This window comes from Ornithodoros turicata, chromosome 3, assembly GCF_037126465.1.
Source record: "Ornithodoros turicata isolate Travis chromosome 3, ASM3712646v1, whole genome shotgun sequence".
In the NCBI taxonomy this organism is placed as follows: Eukaryota; Metazoa; Arthropoda; class Arachnida; order Ixodida; family Argasidae; genus Ornithodoros; species Ornithodoros turicata.
Genome location: NC_088203.1, coordinates 83,790,905 through 83,816,657, shown reverse-complemented (window position 1 = coordinate 83,816,657; position 25,753 = coordinate 83,790,905). Strand labels below are relative to the sequence as shown.

Sequence of the window (25,753 nt, the reverse complement as noted above, 5' to 3'; positions counted from 1 at the left end):
CCGCCCTTCCATTCCAATTCCATTCCGGGCTCTGAGAAATCTGGAATGATTCCGGAATCATTCCAACCGCGGAGTGGCAACTCCGCAACCCTGGTACCTATACGATTACTGAAATGTGCAGTCACTATTTCAGAAGTCTGCAGGAATGTTTAACGCGTATCGGCCTTTCTAACAACGCCTAACAGAAAAATCTTGAAAACAATTTTAAAGTTTATACGGACTTTTGAAACGCAGCGAAAAGTTCAATGCACAGAGAGTTCAAAGACCCGTAAAGCACAATAAACGTGCTGTCCCATTCACTGTGCCGCTGCATTTCCTACTCGATAGTAGAAGGAGAGAATAGGAAATGCATGAGTTTTCACGCTATGTGGTCGTTACTGCCATTCGTCTCAATTGGAAATCGATAAGAGCACGGAACTCTTATAACCGTGGCGTATCTGCCATGCATTTGCGAAGTGCTATATGATAACAGCTTCCGCAGCTCTTCGACCAACAGAAACCTAAAGGGAGTCTACATACAAAAATACGTATTGCTGCGCCGATCTGCCGAAGAATCACGAATACGCGGCTCGGTGTTAGAGCGCGAGCATGTTATTGTGGAACACGTCTTCGGGATACAAGGTGACTGCTCGTGGTATTTGTATGGCAGCGGTGCAAGATGAGCCGTCAAGATTCTGCGAGCCACTCTAAGGAGCATGGGATTCCTCCAAGGTCCAGGTCCCGCTCCTTTCTAGACCCTCCTGGGGCAAGTGTGTCTGCTGCTGAAGCGTCAGCAGAAGAAAGTTCCATGGGGATAATGGAGAGCAACGTACCAGAGATTACCTTTCAGCACACAGCTGCTGTGTCAGCTCTTCTTTCCCGATAACTGGCAACACTATCGATGTCTCTCAATGATGTCTCTCGATGTCGCTCGTGTTTGCATGTTTTCTTCTTTTTTTTACCACAAACGCGTCTTGGAGTAGCCAGTCGTGACTGGATCGGGACTAACCTCTCCATATTTTTCTCTCAGAAGTCGGCCCAGGACGCATACTAACCTATCTGTCCCCACTCCTTCCTGCTGTACTCATACGCTCATGGCCACAGTTGCTTCGCGGCGCTCACACGGAATTTCAAAAATCTTTCATATCCAATTCAATCCAATCCAATCCAATCTCTCAAGGACACACTAACACATATTGATAGCCGACTAGATGGCGTCAAACAGCGTCCGGTATATACACCCCAGCCACGACACCAACTTCGGGTGTGGCCACACCCGCAGAACCCCAATTTCAGCCGAGTGTCGCCTGAAAGCTTGCAACGTTTGACGCTAGGGTTGCTCTTGACGCCTATTTAGCACAGTTTGCCCTTGTTTCACAGAGCGGTGTAAGGGGATTGTCTGGTTTTTCTTTTAGATGACGTGAAATGCCGTGTCAGTGGCTTCTTCGGCAATTTACGCTTCGTCCAGGCGTAAGTAGATTTTTACGCGGTGTCTAACATTGCCACAAGTGAGAAGAAGACTGCTGCACAAGGCTGCACAAGGCTGCAGAAGGCGCTGCAAGAACATTGTAATTGCAGGATGTGGAGGCTACTTGCTTTGAGGTTGGAGCACATCTAAACAGTACACGTTATGCTGAGTCTTTGCCAGTATGGTAAATAGCGCTGAAAACTGTTCGCTCTTCTTGGCGAACTAAAACAGAACTTCACCGCATAATATAGGATTCTTGGCAAGCATCATCCCAAAAGAACATCGTTCTCATCGTTCTCATTTGTTGAAAATGGCAAGCGCGCGCCCTCTTGTGACGCTTACGTAGTTACGTTAATTGTCACAAAAAGTTGTGCGTCACGCGCTTTCCATTGTCATTCTGCGCAACGTTCTGCGTTCAGCGTGTTATGCGTGAAGTTCTGTTTTAAGAGCGTAGAGCGAAACCGTTATCATACAGTGTTAAAACAGAGGGGGGGGGGGGGGGGGGGGTCGAGGTAGCTTGCCGTTGTTGGCCGCACTCAAGTGGGCATCGTCACGACTATAGCCAAAAAAAAGGAAAAGAAGGTGGGAGAAAGGAGAGTTGAGGACTTCAAAGTGATGTAGAAGCAGGATGACCGGTACTGATGGGACGGAAGTGTTAAAACAGAACTTCACCACGTAGCACGCTCCTAGCCAACCGTCATTCCGAATGATATCATTCTGTGTCATTATTTGCTGAAAATGGGAGGAGGCGCTTATCTGGGACACATTATGATTGTCCCAGATAGGATGTGGAAAGCGCGGTGCGTGTGCCTTTTTTTTTTTTTTTACACTTAACACAACTGCATACTACGCGTCACAAAAAGGTGCACCCTCCCCCCTTTTTCTCAAGAAATCAGGGAAGAGAACTATATGACATTCGGACATGATGGCAATTGGTCGTCTGAGGCTGTAACATAGAATAAGGGACAACAATGCGGGAATTCGCGACGGAATTCAGGATTCTGGCTGGTTTTTCATCGTCTTATGCAATGAGGTTCTGTTTTTAGAGTGTAGCTCAACTTTCAATACAATCCAATTTCCCCGCCGCACACGTGGACTGCTTTGCGCATTCCACCCACTGCTGTCCCCTATTGCGGAGCACACAAGCTGCGCAAAGCCGCTCGTTGCTCCCCGAAAACAAAACTAGATGGCGCTGCGATACAGGGCTCCAAAAGCGCTGCCCCGTTGAATAATTCATCTGGCGAGCCACGGGTCGTTGCAATCCCCCGTAATGAAACCTTTCCAAATTTAATGAGATCGCCACAAGCATCGAAACAACAGGGACACACAGGGCTGTGTGTTCATCACGAGAGCGTGTCTCCCGTCGTAGGACCGCGCAACCTAAATTCAACTGGGCACGCTAGGTTGCTGTTATCAGAATTATTCTTTCAGATTGTTCCCTCGTTACGTAAATAATGCATCAGTTACAGGCACGGGGCACAATGAAGGCGAGAAACGTCAGTATCATCATCATCATCATCATCACTATCATCAGTAAACATCAGTAAGAGTGTGAAAAGTTAATGACGCTGTGCAATCTTGGAATACAAGCGCAAAAAAGTAACTGATTGACACAACGCAATGAAACGGACGGATAAACAATAGAGCGCTCACTTGCCGTCCATTGTGTCGGTCCGTTGGTTTGAGAGCTGTTATTCCAAAATGAACTGTTACCAACAGGCCCAAAGAAACGTTTTAACGCTGTGCAATGTTACGCAGCTACCAATTGATGAGGGACGTCCATTTCGAAAGAGGTCTGGTATCACGATACTTGCGTATACGAACATTATTGGAAGCATCTCTGTTAGGAAGTTATAGCCTGAGAATGCTGAAGGGCAAGAACGCTAGAAATTACAAGCAGGTTAACCCCCTGTTCCCAATTCGTTCGTAGTCTACGCATACAGCCACAGTTGCTTCGCGGTGTTCACACGGAACCCCCCCCCCCCCCCCCCCCCCCATAAAAGGTCCTTATATGTCTCTCTCACAGTTTCCTATCGAAGCGAGCTAGCCTCAGCCTGTGGTGGCGGATCGTATCAGTTTGCCGATGAAGTATATCCAAAAATAGACGAACGGTTTGAGTAGATGAAAAATGAAAGTCACTGAAAAGGTTAGCCAGCTGTAGGCCTTGTATGTGTTTGTCCTTTCTATGTTGTTCCAGCCTCAGAACATCAGTTCTCTCTGGTTTGAATAGGTTCCGGTGATACTGCATAGTCGCGAGAGACACAAGGCCCAAGTTGTGGAACTCCCATTGGATGACCCATTGGACGAAAACAGTGATTTCGTCTAAACACGCACAATTATCTAAGCAGCTGCAATTAGCAACCAATGGGTACTTCATATCACAGAATGTACAAATGACCAGATTCTGTTGTTGTTGTTTCGGTCGCCCATTCTGAACATTTCAGGGCGCTTCTTGAGAAATGTGGAGAGATTCTTAAAGAGGTTGTGATAGGTCATCGCACGTTATCCCAGATAGAGGTAGAAGACGGTTCTTTACACCAATGTGAACCTACATTGAAATCTTCACAGGGAAAAGAGTAATAGAAGCGGAGAAAATGGGCACCGCGAATACCGAAACTCATGCGGCTCTGATATCACAGCGCACGCCGCTGCAAGTGAAGCAGCGCACGAGAAGTCACGTGCTTACGGCTACCAATAGGAATGGACGCCACTCTGAGCGAATATTTGTATAGCTTTCCAACTCTGAGTAGAGGTGTAGTACGTGCTTCTGCTGAAGTAGATCTCTTGGTCATGTGTTTTCCATTCAGAAGTTGTGTTTCGGTTCGTTTCGGTTTCAGTTCCTGATTTTCTAAACAACAACAACAGATATATTCTGATGATGAAGTGGGGAGGTTTTCCACTCTAGGAGTGAACGCTACTCCCATAGCTAGGGGTCTAATATGAGTGGTGACAATGATGAGTGATGACGATGAGAGATGACGGGAACGATCGGAGCGGCGATGGCGATGCTGACCGTGATCGTGATGGTGGGAATGTCCGAGGACGCTGCTGGGGTCATAATGGGGTTCAGTTCTTTAGGCCTGTCGCCTCAAAAAAGCCAACTACATGACGTAAGGCCGCCCTAGAGTGGGCCGCGGTGCCCCAAGGGCCGAGAATGGTCGACAAGTTGAATGTGCGGCAGACAAGGGTGGCAAGCTATGACTGCAGTGTACGCCTCTCGTTGATATAGGTCCGGCGGCGGAGGAGTATGTGTTCTACGTTGGCAAGTACACCACACTCGTTGCACATAGGGCTAGCCTCACAGCCTAGCTGATAGCGATAGAACGGAGTGAAGGCCACATTCAGACGTAGCCTGTGGATGAGCGACTTCAGGGGACGAGGAAGCTTTGCAGGCAGCCGGTATGACAGCGTTGGGTCTACACTTTGAATTTCTAAAAGCTATGCAAGAAGTTATGCAAACACAAACCTGCCATTGCAATTGCATTCCAATTCAAATATACTGACTCTTTCCGTAGTTATTACGTGAAGGCGAAACTTTCCAATCGCGTGATTTTCTTGTTTTCCTCGTAGCAGTTTGTTGTAACTTGAACAGAGATAAAATTACGAGGTTATTCTATTTCAGCGCAGACAGATAAGACTTCAGATGAAGTACGTATAGAAATCCTGTATTTTGATCATCTAAAATGATCTCTGGCGGTATGAGAGCCGGAGGGATACACATGCTATAAATCGTATGGCTCGATCGTTTTCGGCGAGGAAATATACTTATATTGTTTCTTTTTCGGTTTTCTTTTCTTTTCTTTTTTTCTTTTTTTGATGTGGTGCAGTGCCATGCAAAAGGTTTAACGTATCGTAGAGTGCAATTTTTACACATTTTGCGAAGAGGTGATGGGAAAACTCGTTGTGAGAGATCACAACGAAACCAGCAGGCACAATGATTGGTGCCTCCTGAATGTAGTTTGGACGAATACTCTGTAATTACGTAGGAACCTATATTTTCCTTTGCCGGTTCCAACAACATTCAATGCAGGTTATTAAATTAACACGATAGAATTTCCTCTTGCTGAAGTGTGGCCTGATAGCGCTTTCCCACTATAGAATTTGGCTGACAAGATTCAGATGTCAAATTCAACGGCTACACTATCATCGCGTTGGTAGATAGCCTCGGCACGACCCCTCGATCGCTCCTTGATCGACGGGCCGTGGCCTCGGCATATGAGTCAGATCAGTTTCAGAACATTTCGCTGAATAAACTATTTAAAATGGTGGAATGGAGTTTTATTTGGGAGGTCAGAAGGAAATTTTGGGATTGCCCAAAAACTACATTTACGAGAACAACACGGTGGTATGTGGTAACAAAAAATAAATAAATAAATAAATAAAAATTGAAAGAGATAAGCAGGGGGAAGGAGAGAAAATATCTTGTGTTAGCCTTTCTCTTCAAATTCAGGATGCAGACAAGGAAACTATATACTTTTAGCGGTATACACGGCCATGAATGGGCTATAGACTGTGTAGTTTATGGTCCGCAGAAGCTTTTGAGGCATTGCAGAAGCATTGCAGAAAGAAAAATGAATAGATAAAAAGAGAAAAACATCACCCTCCCTCCGCTTGCTTCCGGTGCAGCAAAAACTAATAGGTATGAGCGGACTTCGTTTACTAAGCCGACTTGGCATTACATCTTTCCCCCCAAGTTGTACCCTAAGACATGTTATTCTATTGATATCATGTGGAATGATATCTCTTTGAAAATTTTACGGTTCTTAGAGTTTGATGCTACACATGTCACACACTGATCAACTTGAAGGAGTTCAACAAACCACGCTCATCGCAGTACATCTCCAATAAGGTCATTAGCGAATGTTTTCTGTTTATTTACGTAGACCAAGTAATCGCTGTTTTTTAGACAAAGAAAAAAATACTTTGATTTAGTCCTCGTCAAGTTAAGGACCCCCTTTCATGAAGAACATACAGCCATCACGAAATGCTGCACGCTCGAATCAGGCGAAGTCTGCTTTTTATGTGTAGATCATTCTTACACACGAACAGAGTGCAAAGATTGCGCTCTGTTCAATTCAATAAATATCAAGGATATTTAAAAAAGAACCTCTGCTTACGCACTGAAAACGCAAGCACAAAGAAAGAAAAAGTGTACACTTCCAAACACCCATAGAAACATTATGCGAGCCATATACGCAGGCACCGGCGGACACGAAAGTCTCCCCCGAACGATCGCCGCGCCACCACGCGCCGCTCGGCCGCTGAAATGAAGTTCTCGCGCGAGTTTCCTGACCAGAAAGAGTATTGAGTGACAGTGGTATAACGTAACGATGAGGCAATCAAACGTAGAAGGAAGAGCACAACACAAGCCTCACCAAGCGCAGTTGCATACTTCAGTTGAAGTATTTATGCCGGAAATTGGAGGGCGTGGGTTCGAATCCCATCTGCTGGTGACTCTTCTTCAACTGTCAGTATTCAATTGGCGCAATTTCGATTGCGACAAAAAAGCGTACGCCTCCCACTTTCGACAATCAGGAAAGTTCCGAGTGTGCTATGCTGTGAAGTTCTGGTTTTAGAATGTATACTGCACAGAGTAAGGTCGCGTTCACGGTGGTCGCGTCTACCAAAGCCAATTTTCTGGACCGGTTCCGATCAACGCCAGACGCCTCCATGTTGACACGCACAAGTACAAAAGTCCACACTCGCGTCCATTAGAGATCACCAATCCAACGTACGCAAGGTCGTGAGGAAGAAAGGAATGGGTTTGACGAGTGACGACATCGCACCAATGCGAACGCGATGTCTCACTGCACGGAATACTGGAGTAGATAAGAGATACACCTACTTGTTCATATGGATATAACCTTGGTGGTGCCGGGGCGCGGACAATTGCTCACCAAAAATCTGCTGAGGTCGAACAACTGCTCACCACAGAACCGTTGTAGCCAGACAATTACTCACCGCCTCTTTCACCACACTTATATTGTGATTTTATTTCGGGTTTATGGCGCTTGGCTTTTTTATATTAGCTGAACTTCTTTTTTATCTAAGTTGCTTCAAATAGATCTAGGAAAATCCGCCAGTGAAGGGGGTAAATCGAGAGGTCGTCCACTTGAAGGCACGCCTGAAGTGTCTTGGTCAGGCCCTGCGTCCATAGGTGTTCCTATAGGATTTTTTTTCCAAGGGGAGGGAGGAGCAAAGTGTTTTCAGGGGTCCAAGCGTGCAACCACCTCACCTCCTTCCTTGGGGACGGACACTTGTCCTGGATCCGCTACTGCTTTCGTATTTCCGAGCCATTTGCCTTCCTGCATGGTGGCATGTTGCTCGGGGAGGGGGTGCTTTCTTTGCCCGACTTCACAGGGAACTTTGCCTATATTTGTCTTAAAGCTCCTAGGAAAACCCAGGAAAAACATCCAGGCAGCACAGCCGGCGCCCAGATATACCCATTTACATATTTCTGTACAGCCATGGCCACTGCTTGTGTAAGGACGAACACAAGAGCCACTCTATTTGAATGATGACGAGTGGGGAGTTTCGTCGCCAGGGGGCGATACTCTACCCCGTTGCTGGCGGTAATGTGGTGAAACGGAATAATGAGTCGTGAAGTCCGAAGTCCTACGTGAAGTCACAGTGAAGACCGAAGTCGTACGGTGTTCAAAAGCTTTAGAAGTTCTTTTAGGGCAGAGTGTAGGTGGACTGCATTTGACCACGAACCAAGCAATTTTGACATCAGAAGACGAAGGAGGATACACGAGACTGTGCATCTGCACGATCCTCTACGTTTGTGCACTCGAAGGAGAAGAAGAAGAAGAACCCTTCAGTGACAGAGTGGATCAGAGAAGGCGGTGAAGGAATGCTATCGAACAACACCTGCCCCATGAAGGTCACCAGCTACGAAGTGTTGCGCCAACGCAACTCTAACCATATTACCATATGCGGTACGTACTCCTCGTTGCCTTGTCAGTCGCACGACGAGTGTGCTAGTGTGACACTAGATCGTCGGCCTGATTTCTTAATAATATCCAATACTAATAATGGTGCCGTTATATTGCCCGTAAGGTTTGTCACGTAAGGTTTGATTCCTTAACCGGTGTCGTCTGGATGACTAAGAGAGCTCTGGTATATGTATAGTTTGCAAGGAAAAAGCGTTTACTACTGTTCGCCAGCCGCAGCTCGCGTGGCTGGGTATCACCCCAGTTAGCGTGCTGTCCATGTCACGTCGAGACTGGGAGGTACCCGGGTTTGAATCCCGGTGCCGGCTGTGCTATCTGGGGTTTTTCCTGGGTTTCCCTCAGACGCTTTCAAACGTACGTCGGCACAGTTCCCTTAGAGGCCGTCCCAGAACCAGACTTGTACGTAACGGGCACACCTCACAAACCCGCCATTGTTGTAACTACCAACAAGCGGGTGCTTCTGGCAAAACTGCCATGACGTGCTGGTCGCACGTCATAGGAAATGTCATTTTGAGGTCATGTGACTTTGTTTACATGTCGTTTTGCCGCTTACCGACATATTTCCGTCGTCATAACGCCGAGAGATGAACGTATATTGCCAGCGTGAACTATGCGGTGCTTCTTTCGCAACATGGTATCCCATTTCTCCTTAGTTTAAGTACATTGCGGGGTCGTAATCACATCTTTGGGAGTCGTCAACAGTACGAGGCGTTATGTACAAAACTGCGCGTTTTATTTCGAGATTATCGGATAAAAATAATTACCGTGATCGAAAGACATCCATAACGTTGCACAAAAACGACCACATTATTTACAAACGGTTTGCTCGACGATCACGGGCGACGCCATATTTAAGGTCACGTGATGTGCGACCGGGACCTGTCCAAGATGCATTGCGTCCGCCAAGCACGCTTTCGTCGACGGAGCAATACATTGGATGCCACCCCCGCGGCAACGGGCAACGGCTAATTGCGTTACTAGTAATCAATTACATTTTTGAGTAATTTGTAACGTAATCGATTACTTTTCCGGCCAAGTAACTTTTTGACTAATGCCATTACAATTTTCAGTAATCGATTGCCAAGTAATCGAGTACTTTGGGACTAAAGAATCCACATTGTTCGAGAAGACAAAACCAACTCTGCTCTACGAATTACAAGACCGCCGTCTTATATCTATAGGATTTTTTCTGCAACAATTTCTTGCCCGAAGTCAATTGCCATGGTGTTCCGCGCGTGTAGTGTATTTTTGAGTGCACTATCCTCTCCCCATTCACGCGGACAATCTTTCCGTAATCCGCCCTGCATACAGTAGGTTGGACTGTAGGTCGTACCACGAACCTGATGAGTAATATGTGGGAGTCCCATTTGGAACTCTTTTGTCTTCACTCACTCTGCGAGATGCACAGTACCACTACTAATACATCTATTCGGTAGAAGATCTTGGGCGGGTATGTAGTGAAAATAGACTTACAAAACTGACTCATGTGTCACAGTTCTAGACATTGGCAAAGAGTCCTTGCTTTGTCGGAAAGCATTCTATCCCTGTCATTACAAATCTGATACCTTAGTTCTTTCACTATGCCCTCGTTCAATACGCTAACAGTATAGCTGCGCGGATCGAACAAGACGTTTCGCGAATTTAAAATATTTTAGACGAAATTTAATTAATGAAGCCCAACATCCTGATAAAGATATTGGATGGCTTTCCATAGACCAATTTTCGCGCGTGACGTCGCGGCTTGCGGCGGCGCTGCAGTCAGCAGATCGTCTGCTTGGTGTGGGCAAAACAGCAATCAATCGTGAGTGATTGGAGTGATCGCTTTCATGCAAAGTGGGCATGCCGCAAAGCCGTGTACCCTTCGGGTACACAACTCCATGGGGAAAGGGTGGCGAAATCATTTTTCATCTGTTTACGTGCAATGCAGAACGAACAAATCGTTTGTTTGTGAATCGTTTTTGTGTGTAGGGACCCTTTTGATCAGTCAAACGGGATAATTCCTTGACATCGCCTTTGTGATATTCCCTCACAATACCTGTGTAAAATAATAAACTACGCTAATATGAATCTGTGCACGGTAGCAAATCAGCGCTGTTTTCAGAAACGCCCCGATGAAACAGCTCGCCTAAGGTAAAGTAATTGCTTGCTTCTAGTGACTTGTACGCTTGCGCAGTATCAGCAGTGAACTGGCTCGGCGAAAATACTAGATAAACTACAGTGCGATTGTGATCGGCGGCATGTTTTGTAGCTTGGCAGTCAGGTTGTCAATGTGCGGCACAAAGGGATTGTCATGTTGTATACCATTCATAAACAACTTCGTCTTGTAGCAACACGAATAACTAAGCCAACTAAACAACTTAGCCCAATAATATTGCACCATGATGTTGTGCTGCTTGGGAGGGCTGGAAATACTCGATTTAAACTTAGTTATTCTTTGCAACCATGACTATAGGATGTCGCCTGCACCCGATTTTGCTACTGTCGGTACTGAGCTGCATTGCCACTTTCGCCTCCCATCGTTGGGCCATGTACCATACCACGCAACCATTCATGTACCGTCGGTCACTGCCACGCAACACATCCTGGCTTCCCGATATCCGGAGCGGGTACCTCGTATATTCTCACGCCTGCCAGATTCCGGAGATCAGCGCCCACCACCCGTCCCTCCAACGCTTGCTGTCTACCTCCGCACGTATCAACTGCAGCGAGTCGTATCCCATGTTCTCCTTCAATACCGTGAGTGTTGCTACGCTGTCCCTCATGACAGCGGCGGAAGACATCCGTGTTACGGTCATCTGATTTTGTGACGGACGCAGGAGCTGCCATCAAAGCTGCTTTCCGTCGCCTGCCATCTTTCAGATCATGATCATTTTAGATCATTGGCGAGGCTTAAATGTTGCGTTTTTCGTAATTGTTGTTCCAGCCTCTGCAATGTACAGGTCCCGTCAACCTTAATAATAACACTGAAAAAAAAAAAAAAACGGGAAAAAAATTCGGACTCATTTCCGAGCGCGATTACAGCAACCCTTGGGGTCATGAGGAAATCTTAATTGAACAAAATTATTGTGTTAGTTTAACGGAAGAATTTTATTCACTTAACACTCCCCCAGTGCCCCCCCAGGGTGGCCGTTATCGCGCTCGGAAATGAGTCCGAATTTTTTTCCCGGTGTTTTTATTAAGGTTGATGCGAGCTGTATGTTATGAAACGACATGTTAACGTATCCAACCTTCCTCTCTATTACATTCACAAGAACCTCGACATAGTGTCAAAACGAGACATCCATCGGCATAGTTTGGGCATTATGGATTATCATCAAGAAAGCTCCTGCACTCTTAAAGCAACTTCGCCACATAGGACGCTGAAGGCCAGTCGCTGCACAGAGTGATACCGTTATCGTTCGTGATTTTTAGAAAGCGCAGGGCATACGCATTTCTGTGACTATTAACGTACTATGTACATAAGTGTCACGAGGCAGCGGGAACGTAGCGGCATAGTACTTACGTTACTTTTATTTGGTAGCGGTAACGGTATCGCGTTACTTTTTCAAATTTGTAACAACGCTAGTTTTGCCGTACTTCTTTTTGGTGTAGCGTGTAGGGGTATTCCGTTACTTCGTTTTGGTAGCTGGTATACAACACTACGAAGAAGATACGTCTTTCCTTTCTGAATGAATGGGTGAAGAGGACGATGGGGGGGGGGGACGTCAACGAGATGATGGCTGGCTAGGAGCTTGTTATGCAGTGACGTTCTTTTGAGAATGCACAGTGAACAGGTTTGTAAGCTGATAATATTACTAACCCCCATACATATGACTCATGTCATAATTGAGCATTGCAGCGAAATTCGCTATATTCTGTATCTCCAAATTTCAATCTCAGTTTCAGTTCACACAAGAAATTATTCAGTTGTTACGATCAAAGGTCTAAATAACGTTCCAAATGAGAAGAAACAAATGACCTAGAAATCACACTCCACAAGGCGTGCGAAATAATGAAATTCACAGCCTCACTGCTTAGAATAGTGTACAGGGTGCGTCACATAAGAATGACCTGAATTTTTATAAAAAAAACCTATGAGAGCAGCGTAGATGTTGTTTTTGCAGTTCTACGGCCAGGCGGACATCATCTCTAAGAAAGTCTGCGACTACAAGATGCCTAATTACCTAAAATTCATTAATTAACTTTTTAATTAAAGATTTCGGGCAAAAGCGAGATAGCAGATTGAGAGACTATCCTATAGTTGGAAGCCACTTCACGCTTAACAAATCCTGAAACACGCACGTGCGGTAGAATATCCATCCCCGAATTTTCATATGCAAATGGGCCGAAACGGAAACCGCGGCGACCGGGAACACGGGGAGTACAGCGCTTATTGCACGTCAGAGGGCCACGTGATCTGGAGCGGTGGCGATGATTGGAGCAGGTGCCGCTCATCTGGCCAGATAAATCGCTTTTCGGCCCAGATAAGCCTCCGTCGGCGTCGGTGATGCGCTCCTCAGGCGCGCTTTTTCGATTTCGGCTCATTTGCATACCGAAATTCGGGGATGGATATTTTAGCGCACGTGCATGTTTTAGGATTTTTTACACGTGGAATGGTGTTCAACGAGGACAGTGTCTCAATCTGCTACCTCGCTTTTGCACGAAATTCCCTAATTAAAAAGTTAATTAATAAATTTTAGGCATTAAGTCATCTTGTAGTTGCAGACTTTTTTGGAGAGGATGTCCTCCTGGCCGTAGAACTCAACTGCAAAAATAACATCTATGCTGCTCTCATAGCCTTTTTTATAAAAATTCTGGTCAGTTTTACGGGACGCACCCTGTATTATACAGGGTGCACCAGCTAAATGCGAACATTTTTTGTTTTAATATATAGATCACTTTTTCCGGTATGAAATCAATTGCAATATAGCATCTGCTGAAGAGCACTCCTTAGGATGGCATTAGCAAACTCCTAAGGCATTGTCTTAATTAAGTTTCAATAATTAACTTTTTAATTATAAAAGCTACGAAGTTGCCCCAATGAGAACATCTAGTCCCGGTCACCTGATACCGGAGCAGTTTTCGGAACAAAATTCCGTTTGATAGATCGTCCGCAAAAAATTCGTGAAGGTACACCTTTTTTTTTCTTTATTTTGTTCATTGCGCATCTTCGAAGACGCGACTTTCTTTCACCCACAATGTGAGAGGGTGAAGGGGCACAGTGCCGCTTCATGCGTCGAAGATGAGCTTTAACTTGCGGAAACAAAGCAAAAACAAATGTATTGGGGGACTGTATCGGAACTGCCCTGATCTTGGGTTGCATTTTCTCTTAAACACATAAACACATTAAACACATAATCAATCAATCAATCAATATTTTCTTTTAATCCTTTTCCAGTACGCAACAGGCGATAGTGTACTCTATCACCCTATCACATTGAGGGTAAAGGAAAGTCGCGTCTCCGCGAAGATGCGCAATGAACAAAGTAAAGAAAAAAAAATCGTGTTCCTTCACGAATTTTTTGCGGAGTATCTATCGAACGATTTTTTGTTATGAAAACGGCTCCGGTATCAGGTGCCCGAAGGGACCAGATGTTCTCATTGGGACAACTTCGTAGCTTTTATAAGAACGTCCGCCGGCCCAGAGATGCTAGAAGTGAAAACAGCATGGCTATAGCCCTTATAGTTTCTTATGAAAAATCTGTACCGAAAAAAAAAAAAATAAAGACACCCTGTATAGCACAGCGAGAAGTCATTCTGATGGAAGTCTTATCCTTCAGTGCTCTGGCTGATAAGTTTAAGAACAACCCGCAGCTTGGTAGCAGATGCGGAGACTGCGGAGTGTCTGTGGATACCGTCTTGAGGCTTGTCTCCACCTTATCATAGTCGAATTGCTGGATCTCTTGTCTACGCATGTAACTAACTCTTCTTCCACCATTTAGTTGGACCGGCTCTACATTAACTCAGAGGCAATAACCAACACAACTCAAAATACACCAGCGCTGCAGCCGGTGTCCTGTTGCTACCACAGAATATATCGAGGTGTGGACGACGACAGCGTTGAGTAAGTCCGCACCACAGGACTACAAATTTATTAAGGCCGCAAAAGTGTGTGTGTGGGGTGGGGGAGAAATTTTCCTCGCCGAACGAAAGATGGCGTTACCTTGAGACCAACACAAAAGGAACGCGGCATTCATCCCTTGTGTCGTTCGTGATTTATGAGCAAAAGAACCCGCAATATACGCTTTCCTTCTCCTTCTCGTTTTCAAGAAGGGCAATAACGGCAAGAGGCCTCGGATTCGCCTCTTCAAATGACCTCCCGGGGCGATTGGATAAAGCTTTTTGGGGAGACCAATGATCGCCCGCTCAGCATTGTCGGCACTCTTGAGAGGAAGAGGGAAAGCGTTTCTTTCGCTCGTAAATCACGAACGACGCAACCGATGAAACCCGTTCCTTTTGTGTTCTTGTCAAGGTAACCGCATCTTTCATTCCGCGCGGAGTTTTTTTTTTTTCACTTTAATGGCCGTTCATGGGTTAGCATAAGTTTAACCATTTTTATAGTGTATAATCATTTGGTCCCAGAATTTGGTCGCGAGAATGTTTTCTTCCTTAGGTACTTCTACGTGTGAAGCATACTGATAAGCAGTTCCTTTCAGAGAGGACTCTCAGTGCGTGCCTGTCACGAACGGTTCCTTGATTGTGGACGAATTCATTCGTCTCGTGTGCTACGATGCGAAGGATGTCCTGGCCTACGTCAGCTATCACGCCTTCGTCGTCAACAAGACTGCCGTAGACAGACGTCTCGCTGCCCATGCGAACGATGGAAGATACAGATACAGTGTGCTCGCACTGGGAGCCGATGGCATGTCACGACAAAGCATGCTGCGCCAGTTGCCCAAAACTGTCACGTGAGTTCCACTGCTTCCTCCTCGGTGTTCCACAAGCGGCTCGCAAGCCAAGGCCTACTAGGTTATAGGGAACATGTCGTCTCCATCTCGTAGCGCGGTACTTTTGAGGATAGCGCTCGCAGTCAGCCTGTTTACTCCCTTTTCGCTTGCTATATTGTATTGTGTTCCATCTCACGTTAGGATTTCTGTACAAGCAGTGCATGTCACATGGGTACATGGATTCTTGCAAAAGTTGACTACTATTCATTCGTCCTATGCTATGGAATGGAGCTGTACTGTTGCTGTCGTGTGCTTCGACTGTGTATCCGCTTCTTCTGGTTCAAAAGTCACAATTCGGCTAGAAATCGTAAAAAAGATCACGCCTTTTTTGTGACAATTATGGATAGCGTAAGTGTCACAAAAAAGGCGTACGCCTCCTGTTCTCAACAAATCAGGGGAGACAACGATATCATTCGAGAAGATGGTTGGCTAGGAGCGTGCTATGCGGTGAAGTTCATTTTTAACAGAGTAGTTGGCTGTGGCCCCTGCAACGTCATCTGGATTAAAAGACGCTTGCCAATACCATCTAGACAAAATAAGGATAAATCGCTCCACAAATTACACATGATCCCGGGTAGTACACTCTAAAATCGGTACCTTATAACGTACCTCATATCGAGCTGTACCTGGTACATATCAGGTACATCAGTGCTTTTCCGCAGTTGGTTTAAGAGGCACTGGGCTAGACAAAGGATCTCGCTTTGTGTGTATGAGTAAAAGCATATTTATGGGGTACACGGTCAGTTTATGAGGTACCGTGACTTGTACCGTATAAAACAATACCTCTTGCGCAAAGTCTTATTGTGCTTTCCGCTGCTTTCAGCACTTCTTGCGTTCAAGTAACGCCCCAAAGGGTTCGATGCAGTCAGATAATGCACGCACATCGCACGCACTCGGAGATAAAGATTAGCTGTTGATTTACAACTATATGATTGTTTCATTCACGGCAGATGATAAAACGTTTTCTGTCTATGTCGTCAGCTAAAGAGCCTCAACCGTGGTACTTTTGTTTAAATTGTCTGCGTTTGTTTCAAGTATATTACGAACACAGGCTAGACAGCGAGCAAGGAAAATGCCGTTCTGTATATGGGATGTTTATTGCTTATTGGGTATTTACATTGTTAAAATAGAAAGAGATTGAACTCTCTCTTCCTGTGTTCGTGAAGGAGGAAGGTTTTCTTTTGGCCAGCCTGAACACTAAAAGAAAAAGAACATTCCGGAACAGGTAATCTGTCGACGAACCGACAAGCCACACCTTCCAGTGCCCAAGCAGCACAATGTACTGAAAGTCGGGTGCAACAGGGGTGGACGGTATGTGTCTTATCAGTGTTCTTTAGTTTCACGAGTTTGTTCAAGGCCTTCCACCACCCGTCCACCCCTATTGCACTCGACTTTGTACATTTTGCTGCTTGGGTGGTTTCGTGAGGTCAGGCGGGTCAATTTCTTATTTCTTGTTTATCTTGCCTCATATCTAGCGAATCAAACCTTTGATACCTACGGAAGAAACATGCGTTATAAGTGCAGCCGCGTCCGCGAAAAGAGATTGGGATGATTCACTATCCCGTGGAAGGGAGGGTCGGTACGCACAACGGAGATGTCGAAACACGAACTCATCCGCTGTGCGTACCGACCCTCCCTTCAAGGGGATAGTGTATCATCCCAATTTCGTTTCCAGCTGCCTATCAGCGCCCAATGACATGCGCTCCGCTGGTTAAGACAAGTCTGCGCGCCACTGTACCTCTCGTCAGTCAGTCAACGAACACTACTACCACATGGCATGGCCACCTCAAATGGATTCTTTCCAATATAGCTCTTCGGGTAAGGAATAAAATTATAATTCTATACTGGAGCGAAATCTGATCGCCTTGATGCATTGCTTTGCTGGAAAGTCAGGCACCAAGAGTAGCCAGTCTGCAAAACACCCATGGGTCAGGAATGACGTCTTCACTTAGCGGCGTAGCGATGTAGCTTGTTATGTTAGTAATGTAGTTTGTCAACACTAATTATTCATACGATCGAAATAAATCAAGCGAAGTGATCGGCTTTGCTGTGCTGTTACTGCTCAAGCCGACAGTATAGTTTCTCTCCGACAGTATCTCTAATATTTGTTTCTCAGCTGATAGTGGAATTCGACGTCAGATTCCGCAAAAGCTTTGATCAAGCAGTGGTGGAGATGACCAACATCCTGACGGCTTTTTCAGCCATGCAGGAAAAAGAATCGCCGACGTTAGTCGATGTGGACGTATTCGTACGTCCAAAAAGAATTCGAAGTATGACCTGATATCAACGGTATCTGGACTGCTTCCTTTGTTTGAGACAATCATTTTGGAGGGCACAAACACGAACTAATATTGGCGTTCCTCTCCAGATCGCCCCCGAAGAGGTAGTCTCTCCGGGACCGAAACTCTTTTTCGGGCAGGAGAGCTTTGTTTGGTGTAGTGACGAAGAGGCTGCGCAGCTGGAATCGTCGGGCATGCTTGAGTTTGTGCTGCTCTGCTGCTTGACAGTTTACTACGTAAAAAACGTGACATACCCTGCTGCTTTTGGCCAGTTGTTAGGCCTGCTGCAAATACATGTTGTGGGCGACAACGAATTCTCGAAGCCGTAAAGAAAGCCACGACTTTCGCAGCTGCTGAAATCGCTTAAGGTCAAATAAAGAGCGGTTCAGTATTTAGATCGCCTTTTGTCTGTGTCCCGCATATACTTCGTCACCTTCACGTTGGTCACCTTCGCGTATGTTACAGATGCACACTTCGGCGAGTGTGTATTACCACTACTGATACCAAAGCGGAAACGCACAGTACATGAATGCGCGTCGTGCATTTTGCTGTGCGTGCGATACGTCACGTACGGATTATGCCAACACAAACATGTTCCTCTCCGTTGCGTGTGGACTGTATACTTCTTGGACAACTGTACCCCTTAGACGGGCGTACCCGTTAGACGGATGTACCTCTTAGACGGGCGTACCTGTTAGGCGGCAGTACCTCTTAGACTGGCGTACCTGTTAGACGGCTGTACCTCCCTCTTAGACGGTTGTGCCCTTTAGACGACGGTACCTCTAAAATGGCTGTACCTGTCAGACGGCACTACCTCTTACACGGCTGTACCTCTTATACGAGTGTACCTGCTAGACGGCTGTACCCTTTATACGGAGGTACCTGTTAGAAGGCTGTACCCTTTATACGGGGGTACCTTTTAGACGGCAGTACCTTAAAAGTTCTGTACCTTTTAGGCGCTTTCGTACCGCATAAACTAAAGGGTACGTTTTTGCAAAAATGTACCTTATAAAAGTGGGTTTTAAGAGGTACAGATTTTAGAGTGTACTTCCAGTCATGGCCGTACCTCAAACGGTCGTAGTCTTAGGAACTGGCCAGGTCGTAGCCACATGGATGCTATGTCTGAAATCATCTGCCACGATAGACTGAACCAGACGACAGCGGACTTTGTGTGTCAATGCGTGTAACGTAAAAAAGAGAGGCGAAGCATCGAGCAGGCCTCCTCGAATCTAGACTGCGCTACGACGCTTTGATGTCCGCTCTCCTTTAATCGCCACGTTACACAAAAATTGGCTGTCGTCTGCTCGAGCGAATATTCCCGGACAGCTTCAAAGCGCTGGAAAGCTTGTGTCTTTTCGGGTGACTCGCTCTGCGGCTGAACGTGGCCCGCTTCCGTGGCTACGGTCGAGATGCGTGGTTGGTGGTTAGTTGTGATTGGAAGCAGTGATGACACGTCACGTGGAATAGCAAGCAGGACTTCACCTTGACCATTGACTTCCTTGCCTGCGTCGACCATTGGGCGGTCGTGTACACTTTTCAAAATGAAGATGAACTTCACGCATAGCCCGCTGTTAGCCAACCATCCTCTCGGATGATATCGTTATCTGCCATGCTTTGTTGAAAACTGGAGGCGTTCGCCTTGTTTGGTGACAATTATGAACAGCATAAGTGTCACAAAAAAGGCGTACGCCTCCGGTTTTCAACAAACCAAGGCAGATATATCATTTGAGATGACATGTAATGGAGGACATGTAATGTAATGACATGTAGCACGCTCCTAGCCATCCATGGATGGCTAGGAGCGTGCTACACTCTTAAAAATGAACTTCACCGCATAGTGCGCTCCCAACCAACCATAATCTCGAATGATATCGTTATCTTCCCTGATTTGCTGAAAACGGGAGGCGTACGCCTTTTTTGTGACAATTATGAACAGCATAAGTGTCACAAAATAGGCTCCAGCCCACGTTTTCAACATATCATGTACGAGAACGTTGTCATTCGGGATGATGGTTGGCTAGGAGAGTGCTATGTGGTGAAACTCATTTTTAAGAGTGCTGTATGCGGTGCACTCTTAAAAGCTGAACTTCACGGCATAGCACGATCTGCGCCAACCGTTGCCACGAATGACAGGGGTATCGCTTCTGATTCGAAGAGATAGGGAGGCGTACGCTACCCAAGCAGCACAATGTACTGAAAGTCGAGTGCAATAGGGGTGGAATCAATGTTCTTTAGTTTCACGGGTCTGTTCAAGGCCTTACGCCTACCCGTCCACCCCTATTGCACTCGACTTTCAGTACATTTTGCTGCTTGGGTATTTTGTGTCAATTATCATGTATCCAAATCGACAAAAAAAAAAAAGGCGTACGCCCACCTCTCTCTTCTAATCAGAAGCCCGTGAAGGGCAGTTTTTAGAGTGTGAAGCTGTTTAGTGTAGAGCTCATGATTTGTGGAATGCTCATAGCGTACACTCATTTTTGCGTGCACTACATAGGTGTTACTATAAAGTGTGTTTTAAGAGATTACTTAATCCATCCCTTTTTTTTTCGTACTGGTAATCCGGATGAGTAAGCATGGTCGGCTATACTGTGCAGGTTCTTGAAGAAAAATATGACTGCGATTGAGCTGAAAGGTGTAAACAAGGTGGGCGACGACACCCTGACTAATCTGCTCCCATTGCTCACGGGTCTCCACTACGACGAAGCTGATGTTATGCACGGACTCTCGCGACATTTGGACTGGTACCCCTTCGTCTGGAAGGTAGTGTAGACGTATGACACGCTCACACAATTATTATAGAGAAAACGTTGAACAAGTGGACGAACTCGTGGTTTCGATGTTTCGTTATTGGCACGCTGAGACTGTGGAAAAAAAAAAAAAAAAAAAAAAACATCACTGGCGATTTAGCGGTAAATGCGAGAGAAATGCGTTAGCATTAACCACCCTTTCCGCTCCATACTTGACTTTCGGGAATCCACTTCCGATTTAAACCCAACTCTCGGTTGTCCACTTCCAGTGTAAACCTGAATTCCGTTTGTCCACATCCCGTCTACACTTGACTTCCAGTATGCATTTCCGATCCAACTCGACTTGCGGTTCTCCACTTCAAGTCTAACCTGACTTCCGGTTGTCCACCTCCAGTCAATGCTTGATTTCCGGTTTGACACTTTGGCACACTCTCAATTCACCGTTAATTGACGCTAACTACCTTTAATTACATTTAATTACCTCCGGTATAACCTACGGTTACCTTCGGTGCTCTTTAATTTCATTTAATCTTTCGCATAATTACATACTCCCTAGATTCGTTACCTTTATACTCAACTTTCTTGTTCTAATTGCTGTTAATTACACACACACACACGCAATCATACATACATACATAGTTGTTCTTTTTCTTTTTTCATTTGGTTCTCCTAATGCTAACGCAATAAAATCTGACGACACAGAGTAAATCTCCGAGCTGTGCTATGTTTCAAAATTTGTTCCTAATCCCAGGGTGCCAGTGACGGAACAGTTATCGCTGCAGGGAGTTAATTCTTCCTGTCTACACCTGTGCGAAGTTTGACTACAAGTGTCGGTATAAATGAATCTGGTATCTTCACCGCATCTTCACCATCATCAATATCTTCACCATACCCTCTAAAACGGAACCTCCCCACAAAATACGCTATAGGAAACCGGAGGAAAGCTCGATCAATTTTGATTTCGGAAGGGAGAGGGTCGTGCGCCTTTTGTGGATAGGGAATATCTATCGTTCGGAATCACACTCAAAGTATCCTAAAACACTCATAGTTCCTTATGAGATTAAAATAGAAAATTACGGGCAACACTGCGTCGAAGTAGCGTGAAATGCTCATTGTTGGTCAAGTACGGTGGTAAATCTGCACTAGATGCGCATAACACTGGGGGGAATAGTCTGCTACCTATGTCGTCTACGTAGCCACCGGGAACGGCACATCGTTCTCGGACACATCAGTGTTGTCAGGTCTACTGGACTACTGAAAAAAGACCGAAACGCGCTTAGATCTGCTGAATTTTTTGCCTGAAGCGTGGTTTTACATAGACTCACACTCCAATTCACGTTTGCTGACACTTTCTGGTTGCATCGTAGTCCGCGTACGAGCGAGAAAATCATGTCGTTTTTGCATAGTGAGGGGTCTACGCGTTATGTGGCATATGCAAATAGCATCGACATACATACCACGCTGAAGGCCAAGCACTGCGCAGACTGATAACCATAATCAATCCTCATTTGTGCAGCGCACGAGGCGTACGCATTTTTGTGACAACAAGCACAACTTTGTGTCACAAGAAGGCGTACGCCTTCTGTTTTCAACAAGTCGCGGGGGGGGGGGAGAGAAAGACGTCATTTGAGATGATTTCCCGCTATAGGAGCGTGTTCCGTCGTAAAGCTGCTTCGATTGTGTAAACGTCTCAATTCGTAACACCCCTATGCAACTTCCATAGATTTGTTTTTCGTTACATATTTTTATGAATATCTTGTTTTTATTACAGCAGCGATATACCGTTTACAGGGAGGGTTACATGCCCAAGTGGACATTCTCTCGAAGGGGGTATATAACTAATAAATGACTAATTACCGAATAATTCGTGAATTACTTACTGACGTAATTACTTAATCAGCGTCTTTCGGTTAAAAGTGAGACAGGAGAATTGGAGACAATCCGTGTCGAAAGCTATTCCATTTTTAAACAAGTACGAAACCTGCGCGTACGCTGAAATATACGTTGTTGAAAATACGCAAGTGCGCAGAATCCGAAACCGTGCGAATCAGGAGCAGAGGGAGATGAAGGAATTTTAGGGAATTAGTCGTCATCATTCCCTTGTAGAGAGTGTAGCCTAGCCATACACTCTTAGAAACGAACTTCACCGCATAGCACGCTCCTAGCCAACCATAATCTCGAATGATATCGTTACCTGTATTCATTTGTTGAAAACGGGAGGCGTACGTCTTTTTTGTGACAATTATGAACAGCATAAGTGTCACAAGAAAGGCGCACGCCTCCCGTTTTTAACAAATCAGGGCAGCTAACGATATCGTTCGGGTGTGTGGTTGGCTAGGAGCGTGCTATGCGGTTAAGTTCATTTTTAAGGGTGTATAACTCACCCGCAAAAACTGCACTCTTAGAAATTAACTTCACCGCATAGCGTGCTCATAGCCAACCATAATCTCGAATGATATCGTTATCTGCCCTGATTTGTTGAAAACGAGAGGCGTACGCTTTTTTGTGTGTGTGACAATTATGAACAGCATACGTGTCACAACAAAGGCGTACGCCTCCCGTTTTCAACATATCAGGGCATATAAAGGTATCATTCGAGGCGATGGTTGACTAGGAACGTACACTGCGGTGAAGTTCATTTTTAAGAGTGCATGCATGTATGGTGCTCTCGTAGCTTCTTTACAAAGAGTATGTAGCGTCTAAAGCTAAAATTTATTTTGATAATATTTTTTTTCTTAATAGTACATTTCCGTGATGCTTTCAGGCCTACAAGGACGCCGGCTACGTTACGATGTATGCGGAGGATAATCCGGAAATTTCCACTTTCAACTACCTCAAGATTGGCTTCCACCGTCCTCCCACCGATTACTATCCTCGCACTCTGTTACTCCCATTCGAAAAAGCAGTTGGCCATCACAAGGCGCTGTCCTGCCGCTATTGCGTCGGTCCCATCCTCCAGGCCGAGTTCATCCTCAATTACTTGCGAGATTTCGCGACAAGGTACCGAAATTCTCCTTACTTCGCCTTCGCCTGGGTTAACTCCCTCTCCCACGATTTCTCGACCTCCCGGTGGGTGGGAGACGAACTCTATCACAGGTAAGTGGCCATGTCTTCAAATGAACCACGAACTACAGTGCACTGACGTGAGCGAGTTCCTTAAACGGATTGCTAGGAGCATTTGAAACTTTAAAAACTTTAAACAAATCAGGAATCAAGGGGCCAACTTTAAACGAGGGATGTGCCAACCGAATCCACGAATTCTCGAATGCTGGGCAGGGACTCGAGATTCGAGAATCCGAATCCCAGTGCCCAAAACGGCGAATCAAATCTTTCGAATCCACCAACCACGTCTGTTTCTTTTTCAAATTGGCGCCTTCGGAGTCCACCGAAAGCCTCATTGGCCGACGGGTGTTCCCTTATTTATTTGTTTACATTGCTCTGGACTGAAAGAGTTCAGGCAGGAGCTGTTACATTACAAGTTTAAAAGTAACCTGGTTTTGCTTTTGATTGTTGCTTAGTTTTATGAAAATAATTCAGACTCGAGAATTTACGCATTTCTTGTAGTCGACGAACAACATGTTAAATAAATTACTTTTAAAGAACTATATAACTATAAAAGAAGAGGAGGAAGAAGAGAAGAGAAGAGAAGAAGGAAGAACTATAAAACATATTTTCTCCTGAAACTGAAGCATTATTTAATGTTTTTCGTAAAAAAAAAGGTATATTCTGCTTCAAAACATTGTTCACTAGAAGCCTTTTTGTTTTTCCACCTCTTTTTAAAGAAAGCATTCGAAAGATTCGTGGATTCGTAGAACCTTCCTTGGGTTCGCATTCAGATTCAGAATCGGATTCGAAAAATTTTGGATTCGTCTCATCTCTACATTAAACCATCCGCTGTAAACGGACGCCGCATTCAGATCCGCGCCTTGTCTTCAAAGCGTACTAAAAGGTGCAACATTTATTTTTAATGGTTACAAAGTGAAGACAATCGACAAATCTGTTGTGGAGTTCGATGAGGTTGAACCCAGTGTTGCAGCGAAAATTTAACCCAGTCCCAATGTCACAGCGAAAGGCGTCAGACGCGGGGATATTAAGCAGTTTAGTACCATGCCACATGGGGGCAATCTTCAATGCTGATTGAAACCGATGGCCGCTAAATACGCGCGCACCTCCTAGCACCACCATCTCGAATGATACCGTTATCTGCCCCGATTTGTTGAAAACGAGAGGCGTACAAATTCTATAGGAATTGTATAGAAAAATCTAGACAGGGCAGGTACAAAAGCTATAGGAATTCTATACAGCCTTTAACTAATCCTAATCCATTTCCAACGAATATTCCAACGTGGCCAGTTTCTATAGAAACTGTATACAGGAAAATAGATACAAGTTGTATAGAATATGAATAGAATCTGGTATCATTCTCGTTTCGCCTAGCCGACGCAGTAGCTCGATAATCTTCTTTTGTATTTCAAAAGCAGGAACTTTCCATTTATTTTACCGCCACATCCCACCCACTGCGTGCCACCCCACTCCAAACCGCAAAAAAAGAAAAAAAGAAAAGATGAATAAATACATAAAATAAACAAAGGCGAGAGGGAAACACTTGCACACGCCTATGACGTGTTTGCAGAGCAACAGATAACTGGTACAGCACGTAACCAAATGACTGGGGGGGGGGGGGTTGATGTAGGGGGAAGGTGCGGTCAGCCTGGTCTAAAGTGGCGGCTCGGTGTACCCAGGGGAGTGAGAAGACGGGAGGGTGAAAAAGGGAGGGGAGAGATGATGGTGGCACAGGAGAGGGAGAGGCGTGCTAACCCTCTTGCTCTGGGATTTGGGTAGTCCACAAGAGGACTACCCACCACAGAAAACATGCGAGCATCCCTCAGTAGTCTTCATTGGGAAGCCCCCTATACCACGGTAACCGCCATGATTATTGGCGAAGTTGCCCCATGTATCTTGTAACGAAATGGCTTGACCACAAGTGGAGCATTCTTCGCTCGAGATGCAACCACACGGGTGAGGAGAGCACGCAGGGATTTCGGTAGCGAATAACACTCATTAAAAATATTTACTCCATCTGGTTAATATATTACTGCATTAATACTGCATATATATTACTATATTACACCAAATTAATGTGGTGCTGCACGTTGCGCATGCATGGAGCCAGCCCCGTACTATACGATTAGCTACTGCGATCAGTGAGTTACACTTGGTTTAAACGATGGCATAGACAGTTGAAATATGTACAAAAATGGTACTTCCGCCCTGGTTTACCTTTTTATACATACGCTTTTTATACCCTTTCCTCTGACAGTGTCGAAGCAGCAGTGCGCCAAGTGCAACATTAAAAAGTACTAAGCGGTAAATGTTCGCGTTGCCTGAAGTGAAAAGTCAC

The 25,753-nt window shown here is 45.4% G+C and overlaps 1 protein-coding gene across 1 annotated transcript in view; it reads left to right on the top strand.

Moving 5' to 3' along the window:
• Positions 1-7,914: 7,914 nt before the first annotated feature.
• Positions 7,915-25,753, top strand: part of LOC135389720 (uncharacterized) — a 32,577-nt gene continuing 14,738 nt past the window's right edge. The window contains exons 1-7 of the mRNA XM_064619753.1: positions 7,915-7,929; positions 8,181-8,385; positions 10,853-11,136; positions 14,322-14,443; positions 15,036-15,287; positions 20,200-20,365; positions 23,117-23,448. Coding sequence (XP_064475823.1) covers positions 7,915-7,929; positions 8,181-8,385; positions 10,853-11,136; positions 14,322-14,443; positions 15,036-15,287; positions 20,200-20,365; positions 23,117-23,448 — 1,376 coding nt within the window. The remainder of the gene's footprint in view (positions 7,930-8,180; positions 8,386-10,852; positions 11,137-14,321; positions 14,444-15,035; positions 15,288-20,199; positions 20,366-23,116; positions 23,449-25,753) is intronic.